Source organism: Daucus carota, chromosome 5 (assembly GCF_001625215.2).
Source record: "Daucus carota subsp. sativus chromosome 5, DH1 v3.0, whole genome shotgun sequence".
Taxonomy (NCBI): Eukaryota; Viridiplantae; Streptophyta; class Magnoliopsida; order Apiales; family Apiaceae; genus Daucus; species Daucus carota.
The window spans coordinates 32739653-32767135 of NC_030385.2; the positions used below are offsets into that span (position 1 = coordinate 32739653).

Consider the following 27483-nt stretch of genomic DNA (forward strand, 5'->3'; position numbering starts at 1 on the left):
ATAAAAATCCATCGTAACCTCCGCTATTTTTTAAACATATAAAAATAATAAAAAAATAAACAGAGTGAGGAGATGGGGTCACACATTTTGTCTTTCTTTGAGTGCACAAGTGAAAGAACACTACTTGTACAAACTCCCAAGTAGTACTCAATTTAAGCAGCCATTTCTCCCTAAACGTAAAGAGACAGAGAGAGAAAAGGTAAGACCCCCCACAAGACACACTCTTTTTTATGCATCACCGCTTTTTGATCATCAAAATCTTTGTTTTTTTATTTTGTTTTATTTTTTTATGCTTCACTAGTACTAGTTCTTTCAGCATCTTCAATATCAATGTCTCGTAAATTCCCCAAATCTTTGGTTTCTGGTAATGCTTCCAAGACCCTTTTGGTTATATGTTTGCTTTTGTGTGTTTTTTACATGTAGGCACCAGCACCACCTTGTGTCTTATGGTAAAAGTGTCACTGTGTCAGGTGAGATATACATGTAAGAGTACTTCAATGTTTAGATATGTGTGATGAATACGTCGAGGTCTGCGTACATTTTACTCTCTTCTCGGACCGGATAATTGTTTGGTTTGGTTTTACTGTTGATGTGTTTATATGTTCTTGGTCTGAAATAGTGGAATTTTAGTTAGAAAATGTTTTATATGCATTTATTCATTTTCCCTGCTGGATACTTCTTGCTTGATCAGGTCTTTGTTCATCTTTTTTTTTGTTTAGTTTTGGGGTGATAATATGTAATAGTATTTTATATTTGCAAAGGGTAAAGGTATGTTCACATGTGGTCCAAGCTACAGAAGTTTGTACTTGTGCAACAAGATGAGTAAATTCTAGATATGTATTCCCAGGTACCCAAATTTTGAATATTTGGAAATATGTGTGTGTGTGTTTGGACTCTTCATTAAATTTTAGAATTGACAATGCTATGACTTGCCTTTGCACACAGTTTACTTAATGTGATAAAATCTGTACAACTTTAGGAGTTTTTTTGGAAGTTAATTTGTTGGAATAAATATTAGGCTAAGATGGTGATTCATGAATTGAGTGAATCTGGCTTAAAATCTGCATTTAAGCTCTGAACTGTGGTCTCTTGATACACATTAAAGTCTGGTGGCAAAGACTGCTTGTAGTACAAAAACTAAATGCACATACAAATAGTCAGATATGGAAGGAGAAGTCATTTATATGGTCCTTGAGTATTCCGATGTCAGCTACAATGACTACTTTTCTCTATATATTTTGTACATGTAATCCAGAAGCATTTATATCGTAACCTGGCATTTTTATTGAACACTCAGATTTATCCTATTAACAATGTCACTCTCCCTGTTCACTCTTATTAAGTTTCATGCTAGTGATAGTGTTTGTTTTGCAGTTTAATTTGGTTCGGGATCTTTGAATGTGAAGTATGGGAAGGCTGCCTTGTTGTGAGAAAGGAGTAAAGAAAGGTGCTTGGACTGCTGAAGAGGACAAGATTCTTGTTGATTATATCTCCAAAAATGGACATGGTACCTGGCGATCTGTTCCAAAAAATGCAGGTAATTGTATAGAGTTCTATGTTCATTGGTTTTCAAAGTATGGTAAGGACCAATATTTTCTATTTGTCTGATAATCTATTTTAGTCAATGGAAAACTGAACTGGTATCTTCTACTTCTTTAGTCAATGGAAAATCCTGTTTTGATTACTGTTTCATGAGAGATAACGGTAAGCTGTTTGGAAATATGTGTTTTTCTACGGAAGTTTCTTCTTCCTTGTGGGAGTTACAAATGATATCAGACAAAACATTGCTAAGAAGAAGTGACGCGTAACGTCTTTGCTTTTTCCTCCAAAGTCATACAATTGATGTGCTCATCTCCTCCAAAATTTACGCTTAATGTGCTTATTTCCTACCAAGTCAAACATGCTTATTTCCTACAAAGTCATATGCTTAATTTGCTTTTTACTCCATAGCCATATGCTTGAACCAGTAAGAAACAAAGCAGTTGTTTGGAGAATAATGAAGTCAGACTAACATTTAGTATAGCAAGTCATATGGTGTTTATCTATTATGATCTTTGACACTGCTATAAATTTTATATATACCATCTATTTTTTTTTTTCTGTTATTCGGGGGTTTCAGCAGCATAATGCCCTTTACATTCCTTTAAGATTGCTAAAAACATTAATTTCCAACTCTTGTGATGCCTTGTGATCTACACTCTACAGAACATCCTGCATATGCGTTCAACATTTTCCAGATCATGTGATTTTTTCATATAAGTTTCTCCTTCATTGTGGAAGTTGCAGATAATATAATATACAACTCGAAGCTACCAAATTTGTTTTTTCCTCTCAAGTCATATGCTTAAATTAGTAACAAACAAAATTGTCATTTGAAGTTCAAAAGTCTTGACTAATTAATATTGTCTACGTAATGGTGGTTTATCTGCTAAAACCTTGGTCACAGCTATAAGTCCTTTTTTATAATTTATTTTTCTGATTTATTTTCCTGGGCTCAACTAGTTATCTACATTACGTGGCTTTGAGTTTTTTCTTGCAATATTTACCAACCTTCCCATATACCTGATACTACAAGTCTATAACGTACTAAACCATCATGTTTGGCCTCCTAACTTAGTGTATGTGTGCTTATGATATGTAAATAATCTTTTCTCCACTGAGAACTTCACAACAGCATGCTCGATAATCAGTAGCCATTTCGTATCAATTAAATGCAATATTCTTAAGTAGGCCTTTAGAGGATGAATTTACCTCTGCTAGTGTCAAAATTACATTAAATGGCTGGATGACAAAGAGAACAGTAGATTGAAATACACATTTTTTTGTACACCAAATTTTTGACAGCCATGAACCCGAAGAAGGAGAGTTTCTTTCGGTACCTGTGCAGGTTTCAGTTGGTGAATTTTCAATTCATTTGCTAATGTATAGGCTCCTACTTTACTTGCGTGATGCAATATCAATGATGTTATCATAAGGAAGGTTATAGCTGGCTTACAGTATTCCAACCTGTAACATGAACTAGGTCTCCTTCGCTGTGGGAAAAGCTGCCGGCTTCGGTGGACAAACTATCTACGGTCTGACATTAAACGCGGTCCATTCACTCCTGAAGAAGAGAATACAATCATCCGGTTGCATGGAGAACTTGGTAACAGGTGATTGCTCAGTTCATTTCTTTTTCTTTGGATTCCTTTTACCAGCAGAATAGAAATATATTATGGACAGTGTAATCATGTACCTAAATTTTGTAATAGCATTTGGTTTGTCCCATTTATAATATGTGATACATGCTGCCTTCAGGAGATAATATACCCTAGCTAATACAATACTCAGTTTCTGTTGTACTAGTTATTGTATAACAAATATTACTAATAGTGGTATCAACTTATTACAGTTGCAGGGTTATTATTTATAGTTAAATGTAAGCATCTATAGATTCTTCTACTCATAATATGAATTTCAATCAAAAAGGAGTTTACTCGTTCCTGCTAGCATATAAGTAGTACACATGACTAGAAGTTTGGCACTTGCAAGTTTTTCCTAGTATTGTTTAATTTTAATATTGAAATCTTGAACACTTACTTGCTGCACAAACTAAGCCACTAAGAATATCTTGTAGGTGGGCTTCTATAGCATCTCATTTGGAAGGAAGAACAGACAATGAGATAAAAAATTTCTGGAATACCCATCTAAGGAAGAAGCTAAACAAGACACAGAACACAAACCTTCTAACCGGCCAGCCATCACTCAGTTCCTCCAAAAAAATGGACTTAAAAACTGAGTCCCCATCAACCAGTCACATGGTGCAGTGGGAAAGTGCCAGAGTTGAGGCTGAGACTCGGTTTTCCTTGAGTTCGTCACTGGCCGTCCCCCCACCGAAAGTTGAACACCAGTCTGATTACTTCCTAAAATTATGGAACTCTGAAGTAGGGGAATCATTTAGAAAGATAAAGAAAGAACCAGAAATGACTTTTCAACAGCCAAAACAGGAGATGTGCTCACCATCAAAAGTTGAATCAGTCTCCGTGATCACTACTCAGGCTGAAGGTGCAGGGGCGACCCTTCCCTTGCGTGACATGGCTGACAATGGAAAGGAGATGCAGCTCATCACACCGGATAATGAAAACGACATAGTCGGATCAATTTCCTCAGGTTCATATGAACTTAATAGTTGCTCAGACGCGGCACTGGACCTGCTGTTGGACATCCCAGGTGGAAACTACATGGATTTTCTTCAAGAGGACAATTATGATGTCTCCCTTTACCTCCAAAGTCTAATGTGAGGGCGTAACTTGTAGTTGATGACTTAGTTGTGTGGCTACTTCTCATGGGATCCTTGAAATGCCAGGTTTTGTTTTGCAATGGTCACATTAAAAGCCAGACAACTCTAAAAATTAGACCTTTAGAAGAAACCTGTAATGGTCTGCAAGATTGATATTTAATATATACAGTAACTAGACTATTTTGTTATCTAGCTTTATACTACAGTCATCTAAATGTACATGTTCAATGCTAAGATAGTACTTAATGCAATACAAACAATATGTAATTGGATCATATCAAAGTTCGACCTACACTTACAAAGTTGATCATGAAAGGAGACCATATGATAATTAAAGTGATAACTAAAGATACATTCTCTATTCTTCATTTGTAATGCACATATATTAAAGGTCCATACAGATGCAGGTAATAAAATTCGTCGCTAACACCTGGGCAACAGTGTGCTAAATAACAGTGAATAACTTTACAGGTGGTAGGCCAATACAGATTATAAAAGTTCTATTTCATGGGAGCAATTCCAACTTTAGCTTGATATAGCTGTGTAGCTGTATTCATCCTCACGCGGGCCTTGAGATAGAGCTGACAACACAACAAAGGTTCCGAACAAAATGGTGGCTATTGCTGTAAAGTTGACAAGGAATGCCTCTGAACCGTACTTCTCAAGCCCGGAGCTCTGAAGGAACGTAAGCTTTTCAAGAAATCCTAGACAGGCAGTGCCAACAGCTAGGATGTACACAAATAAGCCAAATAGAATGTGCCATGGGAGCGACTCCTTTCTGATCAAAGGAGTACCGCCAGGATAGAAGAATACCACAAAACCATAAATCCACTGCAAATCATCCAAAATTATCAGATAATGATTATAAGAGTTGTCCACTGGATCTAAGTGTGAGAGATTCTATTTATTAGCAGCTAAGCCATGCCATCAGGGGAGGAGGAGCCATGATTTACATCTACTGGGCACTTGGTAGAAAAAAAGTAACTTGAATTTTAAAAATTAGGAAAAATATAGCTTAAGCAAGATTCAAAGTAGATCAGTCCTATACACCCAAAGTTACATACAAGCTGAGCCAGCATAACTTATTAATAGGATACAACTAAATTCCATAAATTCAAGAAAAAATGAACAGATTCAAACCCATGTTCCAGATATTTCTTACCAACAAAGCTACGACATAAGATGTGTGTAGGTTATATCATACTATTAGGACAAAAATTCTGAAATTTCATCGCAGATTGTTATATCCCTCAGCCTACAATGCGTCCACGATTGCATATTTTGATGGGAAAATGCAAGGTCAGAAAGCTAAGTCATCAGCCTAGTTTGAGTTTAAAATAATATGATAAATTGCAATCGAGGTGCTCGATTTCAGGTAGATAAGTGCCGTAACAAGAAGAAGCAGTTACTTCTATATCAGAAGTATGAAAATGCTACGAGTATATTTCTAACAAACTGAAGGTGAAGATAGATTATATGAGAAGTACCTGTATGCCATAAAGGACAACAACCCCAATCCCAATCCAGGAATGTAAACTGTATAGATTGGCAATATTACTCTCATTGTGAAATTTAAATGCCATGTAAACCCCGAATATGGCTAGTACCAGCGCAATTCCATGCAGAACTAGATGTACCAGTTTCTTGTCTTTCTTCTTTAATGGGAGAGATTTGTAGCTTATGATTGCTATATTTAAGAAACAACAGGTAAAAAGTTACTCAGATCAGCTACTAATACTATAACTATCTATCAAAAATATTTCATAACGCTAAATTACTCACCTTCACCGCCAATGATAATTAAGCCAATTAAAAGCAAAACAGGATGAAGCTGCAAAAAGAATGTAAATCAGTTGTGAATGCCTGATGAAACCCTATTGCCTGCTGCGTTAAAATTAGAATGCAATCCAACAGTACACATTAGACACGCAAGATTGACTGATAATATACAGGCCACAGGACATATGTTTTTGACCCTGTTAAGACATAGGCATGATCTACATATTAACCACTCCAACCAAAGCTCCAATAAAACCAAAGGTCTTGAGTTTGATAGTGGAGGTTCGAAACCATGGAGTGCAAGTGCTGTCTCATTTGGACGGCAAACATTGAAACCCTGATGACCGCTGCCTCGTTCAGAAGGCAAAAACGTCTACTTGATCCATCATAAATACAAACCATGGTACATTTACAAACTCAACTTTCATTTAGACCACACAGGTAAACATTTCTAACTCATCATCAATGATTCCTCCAAATTTCCCAAAAAGTTCAGTTCTCAAGTATTAAAATTTAACAAGGATTGTTGCAACATATATGGTATACAAAGTTTAGCTAATCAACATACTTGCAATATTGACATAAAAACTTGCTATATCTCAATCAAACAACAAGTACACAAAAAATAAAGTCAATATCTAATCCATAAACAACCACAACACAAAAGCCTTCTAAATTCAGACACATAAACTTAGGCACACGCGAGTTTCAAAATTTCAAGAGTGCAGAACAATTGTTGTCACCGTAAATTAACAAAATAATAAGTAAAGAAAGTTGGGGAAGTGAAAGAGAGGGTAAGAAATTACATTAAAGATGAGATTTTTATTGGAAGATTCAAAAACCAATCCTCCTCTGAAGTGTATTGACCAGACAAGAACCATCACCGCTGCGATTGCGCCCAACACGTGGGTTGCGAATGTGAAGGGGACTGCGTTGAGTTGGATTCCCCCCATTTTATTTTCTTCTTCTTCTGGGTTCGTGTTATGTTCTAGTTATTATGTGTTTGTAAGTAGTACTCCTATATAATTGGGTTTCCGATAATGTTTCATATTTGCTGTTGGTTCTTTTAATCCTGTTAAGGATGATACGTGACGTGGCATGTTAGGATTGGAGAGACTTGCGCCCACGCTCTTAATGTTTCGTGTCTCTTTTTAAGCCGCTCGGACTTGACCATTAATTATTACAGTACATGTAAAACACAATTAATTTTTTTTCCCAACCATATTGAGCCCCACGGCCACAAATTCAATGCTTTAACATTATAGAAACTTTATTTGCTGATAATGAAATTTTATGTCTTGAATGTTATGCGACAGTAATTTTTTTCAGAGAAAACTAAGAAAATGTTCTTAATTTCGGAATGATCACGATCAATCATTCGATATTCAATTACTACTATTTTGTAGGGTATTAAAAATTCAGAACTGGCATTAATTTATAATATTTCATCAGTTGACATTTGACCATCAATATACACATTCATTATTATCCATCAAATAATTTGTTAATATTATCTTAAAGAGTTACTTGATTTATAAAGAAGAGGCAGAACAGAACATGCAATTACTTCATTCACGTGGTATTTTCAAACAATACGTGAAGGCGGAATGATGAACATTTATAATCCACCAGCAAATTCCTTCAAAAATTAAGTTTAACAAATTCTATTCCCAACGTACAAAGAGATATATAGTATATTTTTCATCAAAAATAACTAAACTAGACAGTTTATTAGTAACTTTATCAGAAATAACGAATCTAAAACTGAGTTCATCAAAAAGAACAGAACAAAACCTACATATGTTGATCGAGATGGACGAGTGAGCTAAGTTTAACATTCAACCACCAATATTCACCAACCAGTCAACCAGACGAACAGATGAGTAAATGCTGCGTCACTTATTTGAAGGCAGTGTTAGGTAGATTGCATGGTTGCTATGATGGTCCAGCTCTTAAAATTATTTCTATTCAGAAATAGATATAATCCAGATATCGTGCCAAGTTATTGTTTCCATAAGTGCTTAGAGACCAGGAGGTGAGCTGATCACTTTCGTCACAAAAACTGTACCGGAAGCGTCGGGGCCATTAATACAAGATAACATATCCTAAGAAAACAAGAATTAGAGTACGAGTAAACACTAGTACTACCTAAATAGAACTTTTCCTCATGCTGTCAGCTCATCTATTGTTAAGATTATAAATAGAGCGCTAAGTTTACGAAGTAGATACTCATGGGTTTACAATGATGTATACTTCCCCAGACAAAATAAGCATTATTTTAAATAATAAATAAAAACACAAGTTTAAGATTATTTTCTAACAGATACGAGAAGCACTTGGCCATTATGAAATGACAGAAAAGTCTCTTGACAAATTAAGAGTTAAGACGACGGTATGCAGAAAACACTCAAAAAGCTAATCTAGTAATCTAGATGATAGAAGAGAAGATATGAAACAGCAAGGAATAGGATTTAGTTGAAAAGTGAACTCGGCCTTCAGTAAGGTTAGCAAACACAAGACTTCAAATACTTCATGTATGCAGAGGAACACTATGTCTAGCTACTCTTTTTACTCTTTACAGCAGGAGTCCCATAATGACGAGGATGAGTTTTGATTCTAATTAAATTCATCAAAAATAATATACATATATACCTGTACACTCGCCACCCAAAAGATGCCTTCATAGAGCTGAGACAAAGACCTAATCTTGTGTTAATAGCTTACTTGCACCTAAAGTTACATCATTTGTGAAGCTAGAACTGTCTTTTGAGTGCATGAGTACTCTTTTCACCCCACACCAGCTTACTCTGTCCACTGCTTCCAGGTGTTGCAAAAGATAGAGTCTGCAGTCGATTAACGTCTGGTTTAATAACTAATTTTAAACATACTATTATTCACAGCTAAAAGTATAATAACAATGCACCTGTCTTGCTCTCTTATCGATGGGTGTCATTGCTGGAAGAAAGGAGGGTACACTTTTTTCATTTTTGTATGAACTTGATGGTTGTGCAGAACGATCTTGCCTCTTTTGTTCCATTCTTTTACTAGGGTTGCTCCCCTTCTCATACTTGAAAAATTCTAGGATAGAAGGACTTCTTCGTTTGATCACCTTGGATATGTTTCCTTTGTATCCAAATGAAGGACCACATAGATCACGAGGGAGAGATTTTTGACGCAATCTGCTCTTCTCCCGGACTCTGTTAAGAAATTCTATTGTCCAGGGAGATCCTTGGTGCGGTTGAGCAAATTGGATGGCATTTGATAGTGGTGTACCTCCATAATGCGGCATATTATTCTCCATGAGTGAATGCTTGTAAGAACTTCCAACTGATTTTGGCAATGTATCCTCCTTCAGTAGATACTTATGGTGATCCAGAAGCATTGTTTCCTCAACGTTCATCTCTTTGTCTGAATTTTGAAAGACTTGTTTCTTTAAGTATTGTTGTCCTCCTAAATTTTGACTATCACTGCTTGTGGAAACAAAGCCATCTGTGTCATAGTCGATCTCAGCAGCTCTTGAAAAGGTAGGTAAACAATTATTGTCGAATGACAATTTTCTTGCAGTTCTAGGAAACACTGGAGGGGGGTCCCTTTCCATGTCAGAGTTAGAATATGAGAGACCTGGGAAGATTGCTGCTGAGGAGTCCTCAACTTCCGGGTGTTCATCATCAATGTTGATAACCTCACCTATGAAGTTCTGAACAAAATTTTCTGAGTTCATGCTGTTCCACCTATCAAATTTATTTGTTGCACTACTTTCCAGTCCCTGGTTTTGGCAGAACAATGCATCATCAACAGGTAACGCATCATTATCTCTCTCCTCAGACATTACACGACTTCTTGACATATAAGAACCACATGGCGTAGACATCCGAGAGGAAGTTGGTTTAAAATTTATATTTGATCCTGGATTTCGAGGAAACAACTCATTTTCAAATGACAAAGACTTTGCGGCTTCTTTGAAAGCATCAGGAGCTTCTGATAACCAGGTATTATCTGGCTTAGACATTCTTTTTGGAGTCTCTCTGGCTTCTGCAAATAGCTTTGATGTATCAAGGTGAAACAAGTCATCCACGGGTAGGTCAACATTTAGAGCACTCTGGATGTATTTCCTTTTCCTCATTTCAGAAGCACTTTTAGTTGGACAATTGTCAGAATCAGGAGCAGATGATACAGAGGACGAGCATTCTGTTGTTCCAGATTTACAATCTTCACGCTCACCATACCTGAAACATGCATTCAGCAAAGCAATGCTTTCATCAGAGACCTGGTACTTTTGAACAGCACGAACCCTATCTGCGTGCGACGATTCTAGAAATTCAATAAGCACACCAACAGAAGACAGTATTGCATGAGCTGAAAGTGGATTCATTGAAGGAAATGTGGTCAAAAATGATTCTGCCAAAGTTTCTGATTCAGGCATTGTAGTATAAAGGCCTCTGGTGAACTTTGATGCATGGATAATGCAACTCAAAATAATCTCATCGGTCATCTCAGATGAGTATGAGAAGAAGAGCTGCAAATCCATCCCCAGGCTAGCTGCTGCAGCATATAGTTCATCTGATGATTCCATTACTCCACCAAGGAAACTGCTTTGTCCTTCAAAGACCTGGTACAAAGCCATATTAAATGAACACAAATTACTTGGCAAACCACTATTATAAATTAAATCAGATTCTACCTAATGTGGTAAAGTAAATGTAGCTAGTCGTATGACTTAAATAATATAACTTTCTAGGTGATATCAACCTGAAATATTGTTCTCCAAATTTTCTTTTAGCAAGTCAACAATGGATGTGTAAGTTCAGAAGAGTGGCTTGTCCTCAAGAAATAGCAGAACGAATATCAGCTAGTAGTACAGTGTACAGGTGTAATGCCATATGGATCAAAACTTGTTGATTAACACACGTAGCGACTCGGTTTCCACTGACTACTTTTCTCTATAAAGAACTAGTATTCTTTACACCCCATTTGAAGACATTCAGCATTGTGCTTTTCAATTACACAAATCTCCTAATTATAACTTGTCAGTAATGGATACCCTCCAAGCTCACTGAAAGCTTCATTACAGCTAAAACACAGAGGCCACAAAAATAATATCATGATAAACACCAATGCCACCACTTATATTATTGACAGGTGTAATGTTCTCAGAATTTGTCAAGCATCAGATCAACAGCTCTAAACATCAAAAAATAGGTTATCTCAATTCTCAAGAAAGAAAAACAGAAGCATCCTGAGAACCTTATGAGATGTAATATCTCATATTGCACCTGAATATAACTAGTTATCACCAGATAAAAATATAGATTTAACCTACTTAAAATAATCGACAAAAGTGTAATATAGAATTCTATTTTTCGGCAAACGACGCTATACATAAATAAGCATATCGCTCGACATGTTTCACTATGAAATATAAGAGCTATCACTTCATTGAGTTTCTAATTGGAATATATACACCAATTTAGGAGCACAGGTTATATATTAGGACTTTAGCATTTATATTTCTACAATTTACCTACAAACAGTCAGAATATTATTAGAGTTAGAGATTTAAGTCAATATCACGTCATGCCAATCACTAGTGCTTCCCAAATAATCTCAGCTTGATAAGAAAAAGAAATACCATAATGCAGCCACTGAATGCAAAACTAAGAGCAGTCAGACCATTTGCTGCAATATCCTCAATACATGAAGGTAAGGACGAAGAAGCCTCATTTGAAGCAGAAGCTTTCTTCCGAATGTTTCTGCAATCATACCACACAAGGCAAACAGAAGCATTGACAATAACATCCACAGGGTGATGTAAATCACGCTCAACAACCTGTGTCCCTTCTTTCTCCATTGCAAGAATTTTCTGGTATGTGCTCCTCCTCGAAATTATCATTTCATTATCAACACTTTGTGTGTTTACAACTACAACTTTGTCAGGAAAAGATGAGATACTTGGAAAAACTTGAGTAGTTTCCTTATCTAATTGCGGACATGGAAGTGACGGAGGTATAGATAAAGGTTTGAAACAATTTGCAGCTCTTGGAGATCCCATGTTGTACTCATTAGCTGGTACAAAATTGAGCAGTTCTTCCAGCTTCTGAATGTTCTCACCTATGATCCGATCACATTGAGGTCCATCCTAGTATGACCATTGAGATTAGCTTCAGTAAATCACTTTATTACAAAATGACGCAAATTCTTAGTAAAAAAGTCAGAAAAAAGGTATTAAATAATACTAGCAGACATCTTGCATATGACATCCATCTAACTGAACCGGTCAGCGGTTTATATTAAAATGGGGCCAAGTGAGAAAGGTGATCTTTATACTGAGGTATCGAACCCTTTAAACTTATAATATAGGTTACTTGCTCTAGTCATATGAAAGAACCTAGAGGCCCCCCATGGTTATCAGTGGAAGAGATAAACCAACTTAACACTACTTGTTTTATCATTTATGGAAGTGTGAACATAGAGACATCATTTTTTTCACCAAACTGAGGCATCCTTTAAAAACCTCAAATATGTTAATGACTTAAGATGTTAAATACTTTCTAAAGGTATTTATGCCATTTATCTTTGCTTTATATGCTAGTTATGATAAAATCTTAGGTGAGGAATTAATCTTAAGGGAGCATATGCAGCTTCAGTTGTTCCTCTCAGAACAATTCTAAATAGCAACTATTTTTGTCAATTGTGTTACAACTCAAGCTCCATCACTAGACTCCAGTAAATCAATCAACACTATCAGCTTCATTAATCTTCTGTAAAACACCATTGCTCACACGCACAGTTTGATATATGATCAAAGTCTGCTACAGAGAGAAGTGTTTAGCATTGTTTTCTGGAGAGAGAATATTACAAGCTGTTCACACCTTCAACTACACAAATAGAGACTATATATACACTCATAACAAGCAACAACTCTAACAACTTTGAGCGGGAAAAGTAGTTAAGTTTCCAGCTGGCTGCCACATCAGCTGCCAGCTCAGCCTTGAGCATTAACAAATTGTCAATGCAACTTCTTTATAGCACTAAGTGCCCACAACAGAATTTAGGGAGTAGTTACAAATAGCAAATAGTGGCATAATGATATAAGTAGAGGTAGATGGACTCTAAACAGTCTTTAAAAGAATGCATATGCTAGAGCATAATAACTGTAACTACTAATGTCGAAAGCATGTGCCAATTGTGTCTTATGTCATGCCCACCTAATCTGGGGTGGCAGATCATATAGCTATTTTTAAACATGTCTCTATCTTCATAGAAAAACGATGATGAGTTATATACAATGAGCAACTATACATCATTGACAATAATAAATTAAGGTGATTCACGGACTTTATGATATATGCTACACTCCCACACTCTATTTTGTTTACCTTTTGCCTCTTTGTTCACACATTTAACCTTGATGCAGTGAAAAAGGCTAAATATGAAGATAAGTCATTGATCTACCTAATACACAGGCCATGTGTGAAGTCGAAGAATGATAATAATATATGACATAATGTATCATGGCACTGGCATATATAACATGCTACCACATGAGATGGAACATGTGTAAAGATAGACTTGCCCTTCTTATTCCAATACGACTTGGTGTGTCCACATTTTCGCAAAAGGCTTTTGCAGCATTTGAGCTCTCCACGTCCATCCTGAGAAAATGAAGTATAGGAAAACCGCTGGCGCCAGGTGAAATGGTGGATAGTCTGCAGGACCCATATGAACCTCCATATTCCAAAATAATATTGAATTTTCCAAAGGGAAATGATGGGGAAATATGCCTATAGTGGAAAAATAAAATATATGGTCACTGCTTTAGAACTCATAATTACCAAATAGAACATTGAAATATCAAACTGAGAACAATAAAATACTCAAAGAAGAAAATCACATAACTAAATTTCCAAAGCAAACGGACTTGAACGTCTAGTACCAATTAATAAGTTATGCAAGCATTGGATTACTCACTCAAGGGATATCAAACAGCTATCGGAATGAACCACTGCCTCCATTATGGTATCTACAAACGTGATATTATAAGAACTACCAAGTTCATTTGTGTGAGTGTGAAATGACTGTGCATTGATGCTTGATATTCCCATTGAATTTAACAACATTTCCAAAGTCCACCAGAAAACTCGCTCTGCCACAATCAAAATTTTATAATTTTTTCTGAAACTGGATTTCAAGATCCCATGGATAACGAGAAGTGATGGATGAAATCTTATAATTTCTTTTTTCACCTTCTCATGTGCATCTAACACCAGACCCCGTAGAAAACTTAATCTGAATTTCGAGCACTGCAATTTTTGGTGTAAATTATCGATGTACAGATAAGTGGCGTGTATACCATAGTAACATAGGTACCACGCCATCTGTTTAATTGCATACAATGTGATAAGGGGCTCCATATTATCATCATTGTTGGACAAAGACGTTCCAGTACCTATTTCTTTTATCCAGTCCATTAACTTTTTGTTTGAAATGGTGGGCAAAGTGTAGTCATCTGCAGCTAGACAAGAGTACTTTCTCTTTCCTAGCACTATATCATTATCCAAGATTCCCAGATAAGTTTTACTCAAGTCATGAAGGAGAGCCAAAATATTATCAGACAGCCTAATTTGATGAATCTCGATATTCCAATGCTCAGATGCTGCAATTGAATCACTTGCTGAACCCCCAGGCACCGTAGTACAGGTATCATCTGCAATTGAATCACTTGCTGAACCCCCAGGCACCGTATTACTTGTTAAAGGGTTTTTTGTTAAAGTGGATTTTGAAGAAGTCAAGAAACTTTCAAGATTATCACACTCTGAAATGGATTTAATCAGTCTGGAAACGCTGTCAGACTCAAGGTTGCGTGGTGATTCTCCCTTCACCCTTTTCTGACATCCATCATTCAGTGCTCCGCTTGAGGTTTCACCTTGACACACACGAGCAAATGGCGTGTTAAAAGAAGGTATCTTCAACATTTCTTTGTCTTCTTTCCTGTATTGTACGTGTTGATTATCATCAGAAAAAATTGAATCTAGGACAAGTAACCCAGCATCATATGGTTTCATATTTATATCATCAGCACAACCATCTACTTCTTCCAGAACTTTCAGACAGGAAGAATATCTACTGCTACTGCATTTTCCCTCCTCTATAATATGCCAGTCTAAGTAAATGGCATCAGATGCCAAGGATGGTAGTGGCTTCAATTCAGCTAGTATTTCTTCAAGATACTCCTGAACCAAACTATTCTCTTCTGAATATGAAAGCATAGGCACAGGCAATGATTTGAAAGAGTCATCTACAAGAGTGAGCTCGTGAGAAACAATCAAGTCATTAAAGTTATTGACTTTCGAAGCTTCACAGAACAGCTGTTGAATAGTTTTTACTTCACTTAAAGCTTCAATTTCGGAAATGAATTCGAAAAAATGAAATGACAGTAGGTCGAAAAATTGGGGCTCCTCGAATAGAATTGGGGTCCTCAAGGGAAAATAGGAATTCTCCGGTCTCCCTAGATATTTTTCCACCTTTTCTACCATAACTTCATGTTCTATAACACTGCGAAGGTCAATTTCTTTAATAAAATCTGAACAGACAGTATCGATTTCAAGCCTCTGGTTTGATAAAGAACTGCACGAAAGATACTCAAATATGTCCAACTCCATGAACTGCAGCAGCTCCTTTCCCTCAAACGGAGTCTCGTCTTTTGCCCACCAAAATTGAGGCTCAATGCTTTCAAATAGTTTAATTTCATTATCCATGGATATGCTGCTGAATATTCCCAAACTTGAGACATCCACTTCTAAAAGAGGAAACTCACCGCAGCAAGAATGATTTTGTCCTTTACACGAAGTGCTGTCTTCCAACAGACAGTCGCTTTCATCTGTCTGGTAATCCACAGAAATATTTTCGACTGCAAAAAGAGATTCCTGAATCTTGCACAAATCTTGCATCTTGAGCATGGGAACTAGATCCTGTAAGAAAAACACTTCAATTATAGTAAATCTAAAATTATGGGGTATAGTACAGAAGCGAAACATTCTTGAAATAAATCATGCAAAATGTACTCTATGTGGGACTTGCATGCAAGACTTGTAGCAACCAACATTGTAATAAGTTTACTATAACAATATAACAACTAACATTGTTATAAGTTCCATATTCTTGTGTAAGAAAGTGAGTGACATCAAGCGGAGGGTGAAAAAATATATATATATAGATTAGCTTAATTTTTATTCTTGATCAATGTGAGACTTGAATTGAAATAACAAAAAACAACCAGAGCATTAATGAAGCAGGTGTATGTCATCTAAAATTATGTATATTCAGAATTGTTAACTCTGGTACATCATACATGTAATACAGCTGTAGCAATTCAGATATAGATCACTTAAGGGGAGTATGGCAGCAAGGTAGATAATCAGATAAATGTTCTAAACACAAAAAGATGCGGTGTAGGACAAGATTCAAAATTTAACACGTTATCTTATATAAAACAAAAAATATCAAAGTAAACTGCAGACTTTATGAAGCAGCACCTAAAAGACCAAACTTCTAGCAAAGCTCAAAGAAAGTTCAGCCTAGTTACATTATCATGTTATGTGAAGGTTAGAACCCCTTTTTTAGTTGCATTTGTTCATATAAATATATATTGCCAAGTTTTTAACCTTGTATTGCCCTGTGGCAACCTACATGTGACTTCCACAAGTCCACCCAAGATTTCTTTGCTAGTAGATCAATTCTCATGGTACCAGAGAGAGAGAAAAAAAGGGTTTTCTTTTCTTATTAAATTAAATGTATGTAAAGTAACAGAGAGCATCTCCAACAGCATCTTAGTGAGTTCCTTAAATATAATAAAAAAATGCAATTTTTTAGTAAACTAGAATTATATTGAATGACAATTCCAACAATAATCCTTATTTATGTTCCCTATTATTATTATTATTATTGTTGTTGTTGTTGTTGTTGTTGTTGTTGTTGTTGTTGTTGTTGTTGTTGTTTTATTATTATTATTATTATTATATTATTATTATTATTATTATAAATTCAAAATCTATAAGTTGGGAAATAATGCGAAAAATATGGGAAAGTGTGTGAAAAAGGAGGGAAGTGATTATTTTATTCTTGACACAATATGAGGAATGGTTACACATTCTTTAAAAGGGATGAAGAAGGTATCTAACTTTTTAGTGAACGGCCAGGATAGCGTTGGAGTGACTTTTTGCACCATATTCCATAAATTATACCTTAGGACATCATTTAGCTCATTTTTTAGAGATGCTCTTAGGTAGACATCATATGAACTGAAAACAATTAATTACCTCACTAGTTTCAACATCTGATACTTCTGAGAAAATCTTTAGCTCTTGTTCTTGTGAAGTACAAACATTTTCCTGCGACAAGCAAGAGATCGCACAGCAAAGTATGTGAGGAACTTCACATATAAAGAGATAAGAGTGTAGGCAGATGCTGATCAAAACATCGGGTTTACCAATGATATATCTAGCACTGGCATTTCAAACAGTAGGATTTTAAAAATGTCATCCCCGTTGCCATCCACAGTAGTCCCACTTTCTTCCTGCAGATAATTGCATAAGATATAATTGATGAGCATCAATAGCAACACAACAAAACAATAAATTTGAAAGGAAACTATGACGCACTGTGTAAAAAGTTAAGATACTTCAAGAACTCAACCTCCAAAGTATCAGACCCAGCATTAATCTGCTTTTCCGTATCCACCTCTTCAGGAAGAGCTTTTGTTTTCTTCTGCAAAAGAATTGAGTTTTCAGTGTCACGTGTGTATCAGATACATTCCTCAACAAACTAATTTATATCGACCAATTTGCAGGGGATCTAAGTGACTTTAAATTACTTAGCATGCTAAGGTTGATTATGTGATTGAGTAATAATTCGGAAAAAGAATGTACTGAACATCAACATCTGTAGTCTGGAACTCTTTCTGTTCATTAGTTTAGGAGCAAACAATTCCATTTGTAAGTAAAGCAACATATCATGTAAAATGTGGCAACCAAGCCATTTATATAAGTCATACATGCTATGTCAATCTACATTTAACTGCATGAAATCAAACAGGTCTCACCAGTATACTTAAGTTATGAACATTTCAACACCAGAACTCATTAGATGGCTTTGGCTTTGTCACGTAGCCAGCTGAATCAAACTATTAATTGTGGAAAATTTACACTAGCATCTAGGGGTGAGCAGAAAAAACCAAAACTGCAAAAAAACCTGAAAAAACCGAAAAACCACACCGAGAAAAACCAAACCGAAAATAAAACCGAAAATAACCGAAATAAAAAACCGAAATTAATGGTGCGGTTTTATTTTCGGTTTTATGCTAAAACCGCACCGAAATTAACCGAACCAAAAAATATATATATATATATATATATATATTAATAATATATATATATATATATATATATATATTAATAATAGTAATAAAGCACCTCAATCATTTTTACACTTCACATCTTATTTTATATCGAGGCTTCCTGTCCAGAGACACTCACTTGTTGAGTCACTTAAATAACTGAAGGGCACCCAAATATTTGGAGGAGCGTTTACTCGAAGACTAGGACTACTGTAGTTTGCCACAGAGCAGAAATATTTATGTTGTTAATCTGCTAATCAAATTTTATTATGAAACCTATTCTACTTTTTTTATTTATGTACTTTTTGAAGACTTTTTATTTGAATTTTATGATTAGTTAATTTTGGATAATTATATTGACTTGACATCATCTAATTTCTTGTTGAAATATGTATGTTTTAGTTATTATTGTGTATAAAGTTTTTTTAGATGAAAGTATGTAATGTTTAACCGAACATACTGTACATGTTTATGAAAATTTTATATTTTTTTTAAAAAAAATTATTATGGACAAAAGTAGAAAAACCAAAAGAAAACCGCAACCGACTAATGGTTAACCGCAACCGAAAAACCATTTTAATTGGTGTGGTTACGGTTAATGATAATTAACCGAACCGAACCGAACCGCATTTAACGGTTTGGTTACAGTTAATGTTCGGAACCGCACCAAACCGCACCATGCACACCCCTACTAGCATCCTATAAAGTTTAACACAAATAGATGTATACCCTTACAAATGATACTTACAAAGGCACCAATGGCTTCGCATCTCTGTTCTATACATTCACCAACTCTGATTATGCCTCCAAAACCACTGTACACATCCAAACACTCCAACAACGGAACTAAAATCTGAACATAACCACGACATTTGACTAACAAACCACTATAACCACCGATCACCACCATCATCATGTTACATTAACATATAATAAATAAACCAGATATATAACCTTAACCTAATGTTCGAAAAGCTCTCACTCAGCACAAACATTAAATCGATGACTCAAAAATCATATAATCAAACACAACAAAAGAACTCAACACCTATATCAATATCACACAAATCAAGCCTCTATCATACAGCGTCATATGCACAAAACTGGAGAGTAAATTATCTGAATAAGTAATTATCGAAAGCTACAAGTGATTGAGAACATAGTTCACCTCATCAGAACAATCTCGCGAAAAACAGGACTGATCCACCTCAATGCGGTGAGGAAGCACGTCATCGAAGAACTTGGAGAGAGCGGTGTCGATCTGTACGGACTGGAGCTGAGAGGAGAGGCTGAGAATAGACGCATCATCTGTGTTTATACAATTGAAGAGATTCTCACCGCCTGAAGTCGAAGTCGACGGCGGAGGTTGAATTTCCGGCACCGGAAAGCGGAGGAAATCATCTAGGGTTTCGATTAAGGCTGAGGAGTTGAAGAAATCGAGGCCGAGAAAACGTGTTCGCATTTCGCTCTGTGTGTGTGTTTTAGATCAACTTTTTGAAAATATTTGCCAAACAATTGGCGCCTTTTATTCCATTTTGATGCGCAGAGCAGTGGAGGAGCGGAACTGGGACTGGGGAGGGGTTTTATTTACACTTAAAAATATGTTTCAATTACACTTTGATTTTCTGAAATTATATGCTATTAACATTGTATTTTCAAAAGAAAATCATTGTATATTGTTTTTTCTTATTTCTCTTTTCAGTAATTTGATTTTTAATTTATATATAACAAATGATCTAGTTGAACGATTATTTAAATATCATAAAGACCTGTTATTTAATTGAAACATATAATTAATTATATCCTCATATATAATTATAAAAGAAAATATTTTTTTTTGAGAAAAAAAAAGAAAATATTTTATATATATCAAAATCACAAATCTGGTTTGATCCAGCCTATTCTTAATATAAAGAACTCGAACACGCTCTCTTTCCAAAAAAACAATACCTTTAATTAGGGATGTGTATGGTGCAGTTTGCAATTAAAACCGCGACCGGAATCATAGAGTGCGGATTCTAAAATTAAAAATCAAAATTGAAACAAATCTTATGGCGTAGTTCGGTTTATAAAATGAATATTTCCGATTTTTATGTGATACGGTTCGATTTTCAAACGGTGAAAAATTCGATAAACTCTTAGGAATAACGGTATTTTTAACAATTTTATAATAAATATGCTAAAAATAATTCAGTAGAGATATTTGACTTAAACTTTGAAGAAACGGTTTGGCTAGTGTGTGCCCATGGGCACATACTAAGCGCGGAAATTTTTGGATTTGAGAGATTTTGATTGGTGTGGTTGGTGTATTTGCAGGGGTCCACCATTATCATGAGATATGAGCCAATCAAAATGATCCAAGCACAACATTTTCCGCGCTTAGCATGTGCCCATGGGCACACAACATAATGCAATAGAAGTTGTTCAACAAGACCAGCGAGACATCAAACATTTATAATCCACCAGAGAACTACATTCCGCAAATTAATTAACATGCTCGAAAAAACTTGAACACTTGGATAAGTTGGTATTTAACAGCATAAAGATGGCAAAAGAATAGACATGATAAATTATAATAAGGGTCTTTCTAATGTGTGCCCAAGGGCACACAATATGCACAAAATTTGATGAGTTTGGAGGGTTTTGATTGGTTGAATTGATGTAAATGCAGGGGGCCCATCCATATTTATAATTACATGACCAATAAGAATGCACCAAACTCATAGATGTTAGCGCTTATTGTGTGCCCATGGGCACACCAGAGAAAAACCGTTATAATAAATATAATTGATTCCTTCAAAAATTCCATACAATTGATATATCATATTTAAATATATAAAATAAATATATAAATATAAATATTGTTACGTTGCGGTTCGTTTGGATTTTAAAAATTTATGAAACCAAAATTAAAACTAAAATATTGATGCGGTTTTGTTTTGGTTCGAATTTTATTAGTTAATTTGATGCGGTTTTATGCGTTTTTGCCACTTCAAACATGAGCATTTTGATTATTCATTTTTTTAGAGTTGTCGAGTGTGTGCCCGTGGGCACATGTTGAGCGCGAAATTTTATATATTCGAGAGATTTTGATTGATGCGGTAGTTATATATGTAAAAGGGTCCACAATTATAAAGATATGAAAAACAGTTTTTTTTTTATCGCCACTTCAAGTATGAGCTTTTTTTTTTCTTTTTTTTTGCTAGATAAAAGTATGAGCATTGCCATTTTCAAAAAAAAAAAAAAGTATGAGCATTGCCATTTTGGTTTGCTCAAATAGCCCATAACGGATCCAATCATATCCCATTGAACACACCTGGAAAAGAAGCCACGTCTATAAAACTCTCAAGACACGCGTCAAGAACTTGATACGTGTCCCTCTCTCAACGTACCCCGCCTTGCAAATTTATATTTTATGCTATCTCCTTGCCTGCCCTGCCTTCTATAAACCAGACCTCATTCATATCATCTCACACAGATATCTTCAAACACAAAAATATACATATTCTCACGAGCTAAACATTGTTTCTCTAATAGCCATGGAGTCACAGTTGCCACGAACTCACGGCCATCATTATGAACCCACAGATCTCTCAACCAACCCTCCTGCACTTCAGTCAGGTACATATTCTATATTCTACTCACTGCTAGATTTATTTTTTGTAATACATTATCAAAAGAACCTCAGTTTGTTTTGTTTTCAATTTATTTACTGGTTTGGGCATAAATTAGGTGTAGAAGGCCATAGCGAGGCTCATCACGAAAAGCCATCGGTGTTGAAGAAAGTAAAAGCAAAGGCCAAGAAGATAAAGAACACACTTACTAAACATGGCCATGAGCATGAGCACGATCATGACCACGACCACGACGAATACGAAGAAGACGAGGACGATGAAATGGTTAAAGATCCTGAAATCCACGGCGCTCCAAGTAAGTAAAATTCATGAGAGTAACTTTTTTAATCTTTCGCATAGTTGATCAATTAATTGATAATTCATGGTAAATTAAATTTGAACTACAGATTTTCGGTCCAACATAACAGAGTAATTAATAATCTATGATAAATTAAATTTGAACTACAGATTTTCGGTCCAAAATAACAGCGATAGCACATATTTAACCTTGATAAATTGATAAAATTTAGCGTTCCATTTATAGAGGTTTTACTCTATTGTTACTGATCATGGATATGTGCTTGCAGTTTACGAGTCGGCAGCGGTTAGGAGTGCAACTTTGAGTAGTGGCCAACCTGCTGCAGGACCTGCAGGAGGGACTAATTTGGATAGGCCTTCGATGGTTGGTCCTCGCTATGATTCTCCGTTCGTCGATCCGGAGACGAGGCCTTTTGTTCAATGGCAAGCGGACGAAGAACATGGAAAACATCTTTTGGAAGAACATAAGCATGCACCGTTGCCTTGTAAACTTGTGGATACTAGGACTGGTGAAGATGTATATCATGAATTGCCTCATAAAGGTATTAATACGAGAACCGGGAGAGATGTTCGTGAGGAAAGAGAGAATCCGGATCAGGTTGGAGGTCGAAATGTTATGGAAGGAATTCGTGGTGGCATCGGGAGTACTTGTTTCGATGTCGATCCTCAAGGTCCTGATATTCGAACTCATCCTTCGAATGTTCAGGTCAAAACTATTGATCCAGCTGGTAGAGGTATGAACAACTTCCTAACTTCTCATAGGGGTGATTAATTTGGGGTTCTACACATGTTTTGCTTTTATAATTGCTATACGTTACTGGTTCTTCAAGTTTTGGTTTTTAGTTTCTCGTATGTTTATACTTTATATGACCCGGAGATTAGCCTAGTAATGTTTAGCGAATCAGGTAGTGTCAAAGTATAATTAATTTAGTGCAACACTCGGAGTTGTTTGGTTCATAGTCAATGAATCATGTTAACGAGAATCTGAACCTTTATCTTTATGTTGGTGTTTGGAATCTTTGGATTAACAATTTAATTGGGACTTCATATCATTCTCATTATGATAAACCTCATTCCCATCGCAACTTCCATTCTGAGCAACGATACAAATGACCCCTTGATTTTTACAATTTACTAATTACAAAATAATTGAGATTGATCCAGTAGTTAGCTTTGTTAAGTAGTTAGGAAAATTTTGCATTCACTGTACTATGTTCAAATATGCCGCAGGTAGTGAAGAAGCTGAGGGAATCACCCCTGTTATACAATCGTTCAACGAAATGGGAATTTCTGAAGAAAAACCAGAAAGAGAGCGAGGAGAGGGAGGAAGACTATATACAGGAAGCCACAATCAGTTTGCTCCTGAACCATTGCCCTCGCAAAGCTCCAGTTATGTTCCGAAAAGTGGCAATGCTGCTAACCCTCAGGACATGCCTGGAGACATATACGACCCAGCAAGCAAGAGCAGTTCCTACTCTGGGAAATTCATATCTGATTCTGTGCCAAAAAGTTATGATGCTGCTAACCCTCAGGACTTGCCCGAAGACACCTATGAGCCATCAAACAAGGGCAGCACCTACACCGAGAAAATCACCTCCGCTTCAGCTGCTGCTGCTTCTGCTATAGCTGATACAGCTCAGTCCGCTAAAAATGTTATATCATCCAAGATTGGGCAAATGCGCCAGCCAGGGGAGGGTAACAAGTCAGGGTCTGTGACAGGGGAGGGCAAGTCAGGGTCTGTGACAGGGGAGGGTAACAAGTCAGGGTCTGTGACGGAGACTGCTAGTGATTATGCCCACAAAATTGCAGCTACTGTAACAGATACATTGGCCCCTGTCTACGGAAAGGTTGTTGGAGTTGGTAGTGCAGCAACTTCAAAATTGTCGGGACTTGGAGCTGAAACCACTCAGGAGAGCGGTGGGAATGCCACTTCAAAAGTGTCTGGACTTGGAGCTGAAACCACTCAGGAGAGCGGTGGGAATGCAGGGCAGGATAAAGGAGTATCCGTGAAAGAGTATTGGGTGGAAAAGCTAAAGCCAGGTGAAGAAGATAAGGTGCTCTCAACAATGATCACGGAGTCTTTCAGTAAGCCTAAAGGGGAAAAGACAGAGGAAGTGCCTAGTGGCGGAGGAGGACGTAGCATTTCACAGATAGTTTCCGATGCTGTTCATAAACGGGAGCCAGAAGAGAGCGAACAACACAAGCCAATGGGGAAGGTGACAGAGTCCGAGGAGGTGGCGAAGCGGTTGGGCACCGGTGAAGAAGGCAGCGGGTTGGAAAATATAGGGACTGGAGCAGGTGTGGTAAATAAGCTTACTGGTGCAATAGGTTCATGGTTTGGCGGACAAGGTGGTCGAGCTCAGAGCACTCCGGGGACAACTTTAGGTAATAAATTTAATGTGCATTTTCTTTTATGCAAGTGTGTATGAAATGCTTATGTTGTATGTTTGTTTACAGCTGATGATAATGAAGGAGCTATGGGGAAGAATGCTGAGGGTGTTGCAGGGGAGAGGAGGCTTCAGGAGTCCAGTAATTAAGCAGGGCTTTCAGAATTCTGATGTTAGTCTTGTATATGTTTGTTTTGTTTAATCCTTGTGGCATTGCCAGGTCCACTTGTTTGTGTGTCTTTGAAGTTGTTTGCTTTGTTGTTGTAATATTTTTCCAGTATTTGTGTGAGGGAGAGACTGTGTCTCCAACTGTGTCAGTGTCACCTTTTGGTCAAGGTCCTGGGTCCTGGTAATGGCCTTTAAAAGTGTATGTTGGTCTGAACTGTATTTGTTGGTACTGTTAATTTGTTATGTTGTGTATTTATGCAATCAGGTCAATTCAAATAATTTTTCTTTATTATAAACTACTGTGTTTTAATTATAAATTATTATAATTTTGGGACAATTAAATTTCAATTTAAGTGATTGTGATTATATAAGTTTACTAGCTTATAACCCGTGCAATGCACGGGCGGTTAATATATTTGTTATTCTATCATATATATTATAAATTTAATTAATTTATAAGATGTTTTAATTAGAAAATATAGAAAAGATAATATGTTTCAGTTAAAAGGGATAATTGTTAGTATAGATAGGCTCATAATTAGGCCCAAGTACCGACCGACCAAACTTTTAATGTTTCGGCTTTAATAGTAAACTAGCTTGTAACCCGTGCAATGCACGGGCGGTTAACATATTTGTTATTTTATTTTATATATCTTAAATTTTTCTAATTTTATTGTAAAAATAAAATTATGATAGAATAATGTGGTTAAATAAATATTTTATTTAGCAGTTGGATAAATTCTTCATAGTTAAGTCCGTCAAATGGCTAATTAAATATTAGGTCGAACATATATATTTTAATGAGAATGTTAAGATATTTTTTTTTGCATGTTATAATTTAAGAAGGCCTATAAACTCATATATAAACTAACCAATCAACCTTTTTAATATTTCGTTATTAATAATTCATAATATGGTATAAAACATATTATAGTTTAAAGAGACGCATGAAACCAAATACCGACCGTCCGACCCATCATACTAATTTGAATTTAATATTTTGGTTTAATAAATGATAAAAAAAATATAGTATAACATGTTATAAATTCAAGAGCTCCGTGGGTCGAATACCAACCCATTCACCAACTTTACTAACTGACCGACCAAGTGAACTTTTTATTTCGGCTTTATTAATATTGTAATAATATATAGTATATGATAGATTTGTAATATTTTTTTTAATGTGAGATCATTAGAGTATTTAAAAATAATGTTATTAATGTATTTTTGGTTTAATAATATCACATGTTATTTATTAATAATTATATTTTTAATATATATGACGTCCGTGTTAATTGTAAAAACTTGATTTTTTAGTTAGAAAATCTAAAAATGATAACCCGTTTTGATTAAAAAGACAATTACTATGTTGCTCGATATTATTTTAGAAGATTGAGTTCTTTTAGCTAATAAATATATAAAGATAATTTATTTTAGTTAAAAAGAATAATTGGTTTTATATATAGATAGGCCCGTACTTCGGTGCAAGTACCGACCGCCCGACAATATAATAATACTCTCTCTATTTTTTATTATTTGACGTTTAGACTTTTGGCTCACATCTTTACGTATAAATATGTCGCCCATGTTCGTATTAATTGTAAAAGATTAATTTTTTAGTTAGAAAATTTATGAAAAGATAATATATTTTAGTTAAAAAAAAGTAATTACCATGTTTCTTAATGTTATTTTAGAAGATTAAGTTTTTTAGTCAAAAATATAAAAAAGGTAATATATTTCAATTAAAAGGATTAATTGGTTATATCGATAGGCCCGTACTTTAGCCCAAATTAAAAAAGATAATTGGTTATATAGATAGGTCCAGAATAATTGGTTATATAGATAGGCCCGTATTTTGGCCCAAGTACTGACCTACCAAACTTTTATTGTTTCGATTTTAAAAGAATTGTTAATTGGTTATATAGATAGGCCCGTAATTTGGCCCAAATTAAAAAGAATAATTAGTTATATAGATAGGCCCGTATTTTGACCCAAGTACCGACGATTTTAAAAGAATTATTAATTGGTTATATAGATAGGCCCGTAATTTGGTCCAAATTAAAAAGAATAATTAGTTATATAGATAGGCCCGTATTTTGGCCCAAGTACCGACCGACCAAACTTTTAATCTTTCGGCTTTAATAGTATAGTATAGATATATTTGTTATTTTATCATATATATTATAAATTTAATTAATTTATAAGATGTTTTAATTAGAAAATATAGAAAAGATAATATGTTTCAGTAAAAAGGGATAATTGTTTGTATAGATAGGCCCATAATTAGGCCCAAGTACCGACCGACCAAATTTTTAATGTTTTGGCTTTAATAGTACTAGCTTATAGCCCGTGCAAGGCACGGGAGCTTTTTAATTATTTATAAATTTTTAAAATATATTTTAAATGGTGTGAAAAATTAAATTTATAAATAATAAATTAAAATTATATGTATCATGCCAAAGTATTAAATTCTTTCTATCAAATTTTAAATTTTTTTAAGTAGAATATGTGACGCCAACTCCTATTAGATTATATTTATAAATATAT

The 27483-nt window shown here is 35.4% G+C and overlaps 4 protein-coding genes across 13 annotated transcripts; 2 read left to right on the top strand and 2 right to left on the bottom strand.

Moving 5' to 3' along the window:
* The first annotated feature begins 109 nt into the window (after nt 1-109).
* Nucleotides 110-4467, top strand: LOC108223453 (transcription factor MYB17). Of its 7 annotated transcripts, none has more exons than XM_017397726.2 (5): nt 111-199; nt 424-470; nt 1375-1537; nt 3023-3152; nt 3617-4467. In XM_017397726.2, the coding sequence occupies exons 3-5, from the start codon at nt 1408-1410 to the stop codon at nt 4278-4280; spliced, it is 924 nt and encodes a 307-aa protein (XP_017253215.1). In that variant the 5' UTR covers nt 111-199; nt 424-470; nt 1375-1407; the 3' UTR covers nt 4281-4467. The 7 variants fall into 7 exon arrangements, with proteins under 7 accessions (XP_017253220.1, XP_017253215.1, XP_017253217.1 ...); XM_017397728.2 differs by having other exon boundaries at nt 126-199; nt 424-847; XM_017397731.2 differs by lacking the exon at nt 424-470 and having other exon boundaries at nt 110-199.
* A 143-nt stretch (nt 4468-4610) lies between these two features.
* Nucleotides 4611-7099, bottom strand: LOC108223454 (transmembrane ascorbate ferrireductase 1). Its single transcript, XM_017397732.2, has 4 exons — nt 6865-7099; nt 6062-6110; nt 5767-5966; nt 4611-5110 (listed from the first exon to the last, which is right to left on the bottom strand). Exons 1-4 carry the CDS (start codon nt 7009-7011, stop codon nt 4805-4807), a joined length of 702 nt encoding a protein of 233 aa, XP_017253221.1. The 5' UTR covers nt 7012-7099; the 3' UTR covers nt 4611-4804.
* Nucleotides 7100-7325: 226 nt separating this feature from the next.
* LOC108220487 (protein SHORTAGE IN CHIASMATA 1) lies at nt 7326-20028 on the bottom strand. 4 transcript variants are annotated; one of them, XR_001806734.2, is made up of 10 exons: nt 19618-20028; nt 17750-17821; nt 17544-17630; nt 17374-17445; nt 14027-16026; nt 13632-13839; nt 11688-12194; nt 8982-10667; nt 8711-8901; nt 7326-8163 (listed from the first exon to the last, which is right to left on the bottom strand). XR_001806734.2 is itself a non-coding variant. In XM_017394269.2 (9 exons), exons 1-9 carry the CDS (start codon nt 19909-19911, stop codon nt 8812-8814), a joined length of 5016 nt encoding a protein of 1671 aa, XP_017249758.1. In that variant the 5' UTR covers nt 19912-20028; the 3' UTR covers nt 8227-8811. The 4 variants fall into 4 exon arrangements, 1 of the variants encoding a protein (XP_017249758.1); XR_001806735.2 differs by having other exon boundaries at nt 7327-8120; XR_001806736.2 differs by lacking the exon at nt 19618-20028 and having other exon boundaries at nt 7327-8163; nt 17716-17818.
* A 1856-nt stretch (nt 20029-21884) lies between these two features.
* LOC108221601 (low-temperature-induced 65 kDa protein) lies at nt 21885-25226 on the top strand. Its single transcript, XM_017395468.2, has 5 exons — nt 21885-22070; nt 22182-22379; nt 22651-23115; nt 23612-24766; nt 24839-25226. The coding sequence occupies exons 1-5, from the start codon at nt 21989-21991 to the stop codon at nt 24916-24918; spliced, it is 1980 nt and encodes a 659-aa protein (XP_017250957.1). The 5' UTR covers nt 21885-21988; the 3' UTR covers nt 24919-25226.
* Nucleotides 25227-27483: the final 2257 nt, after the last annotated feature.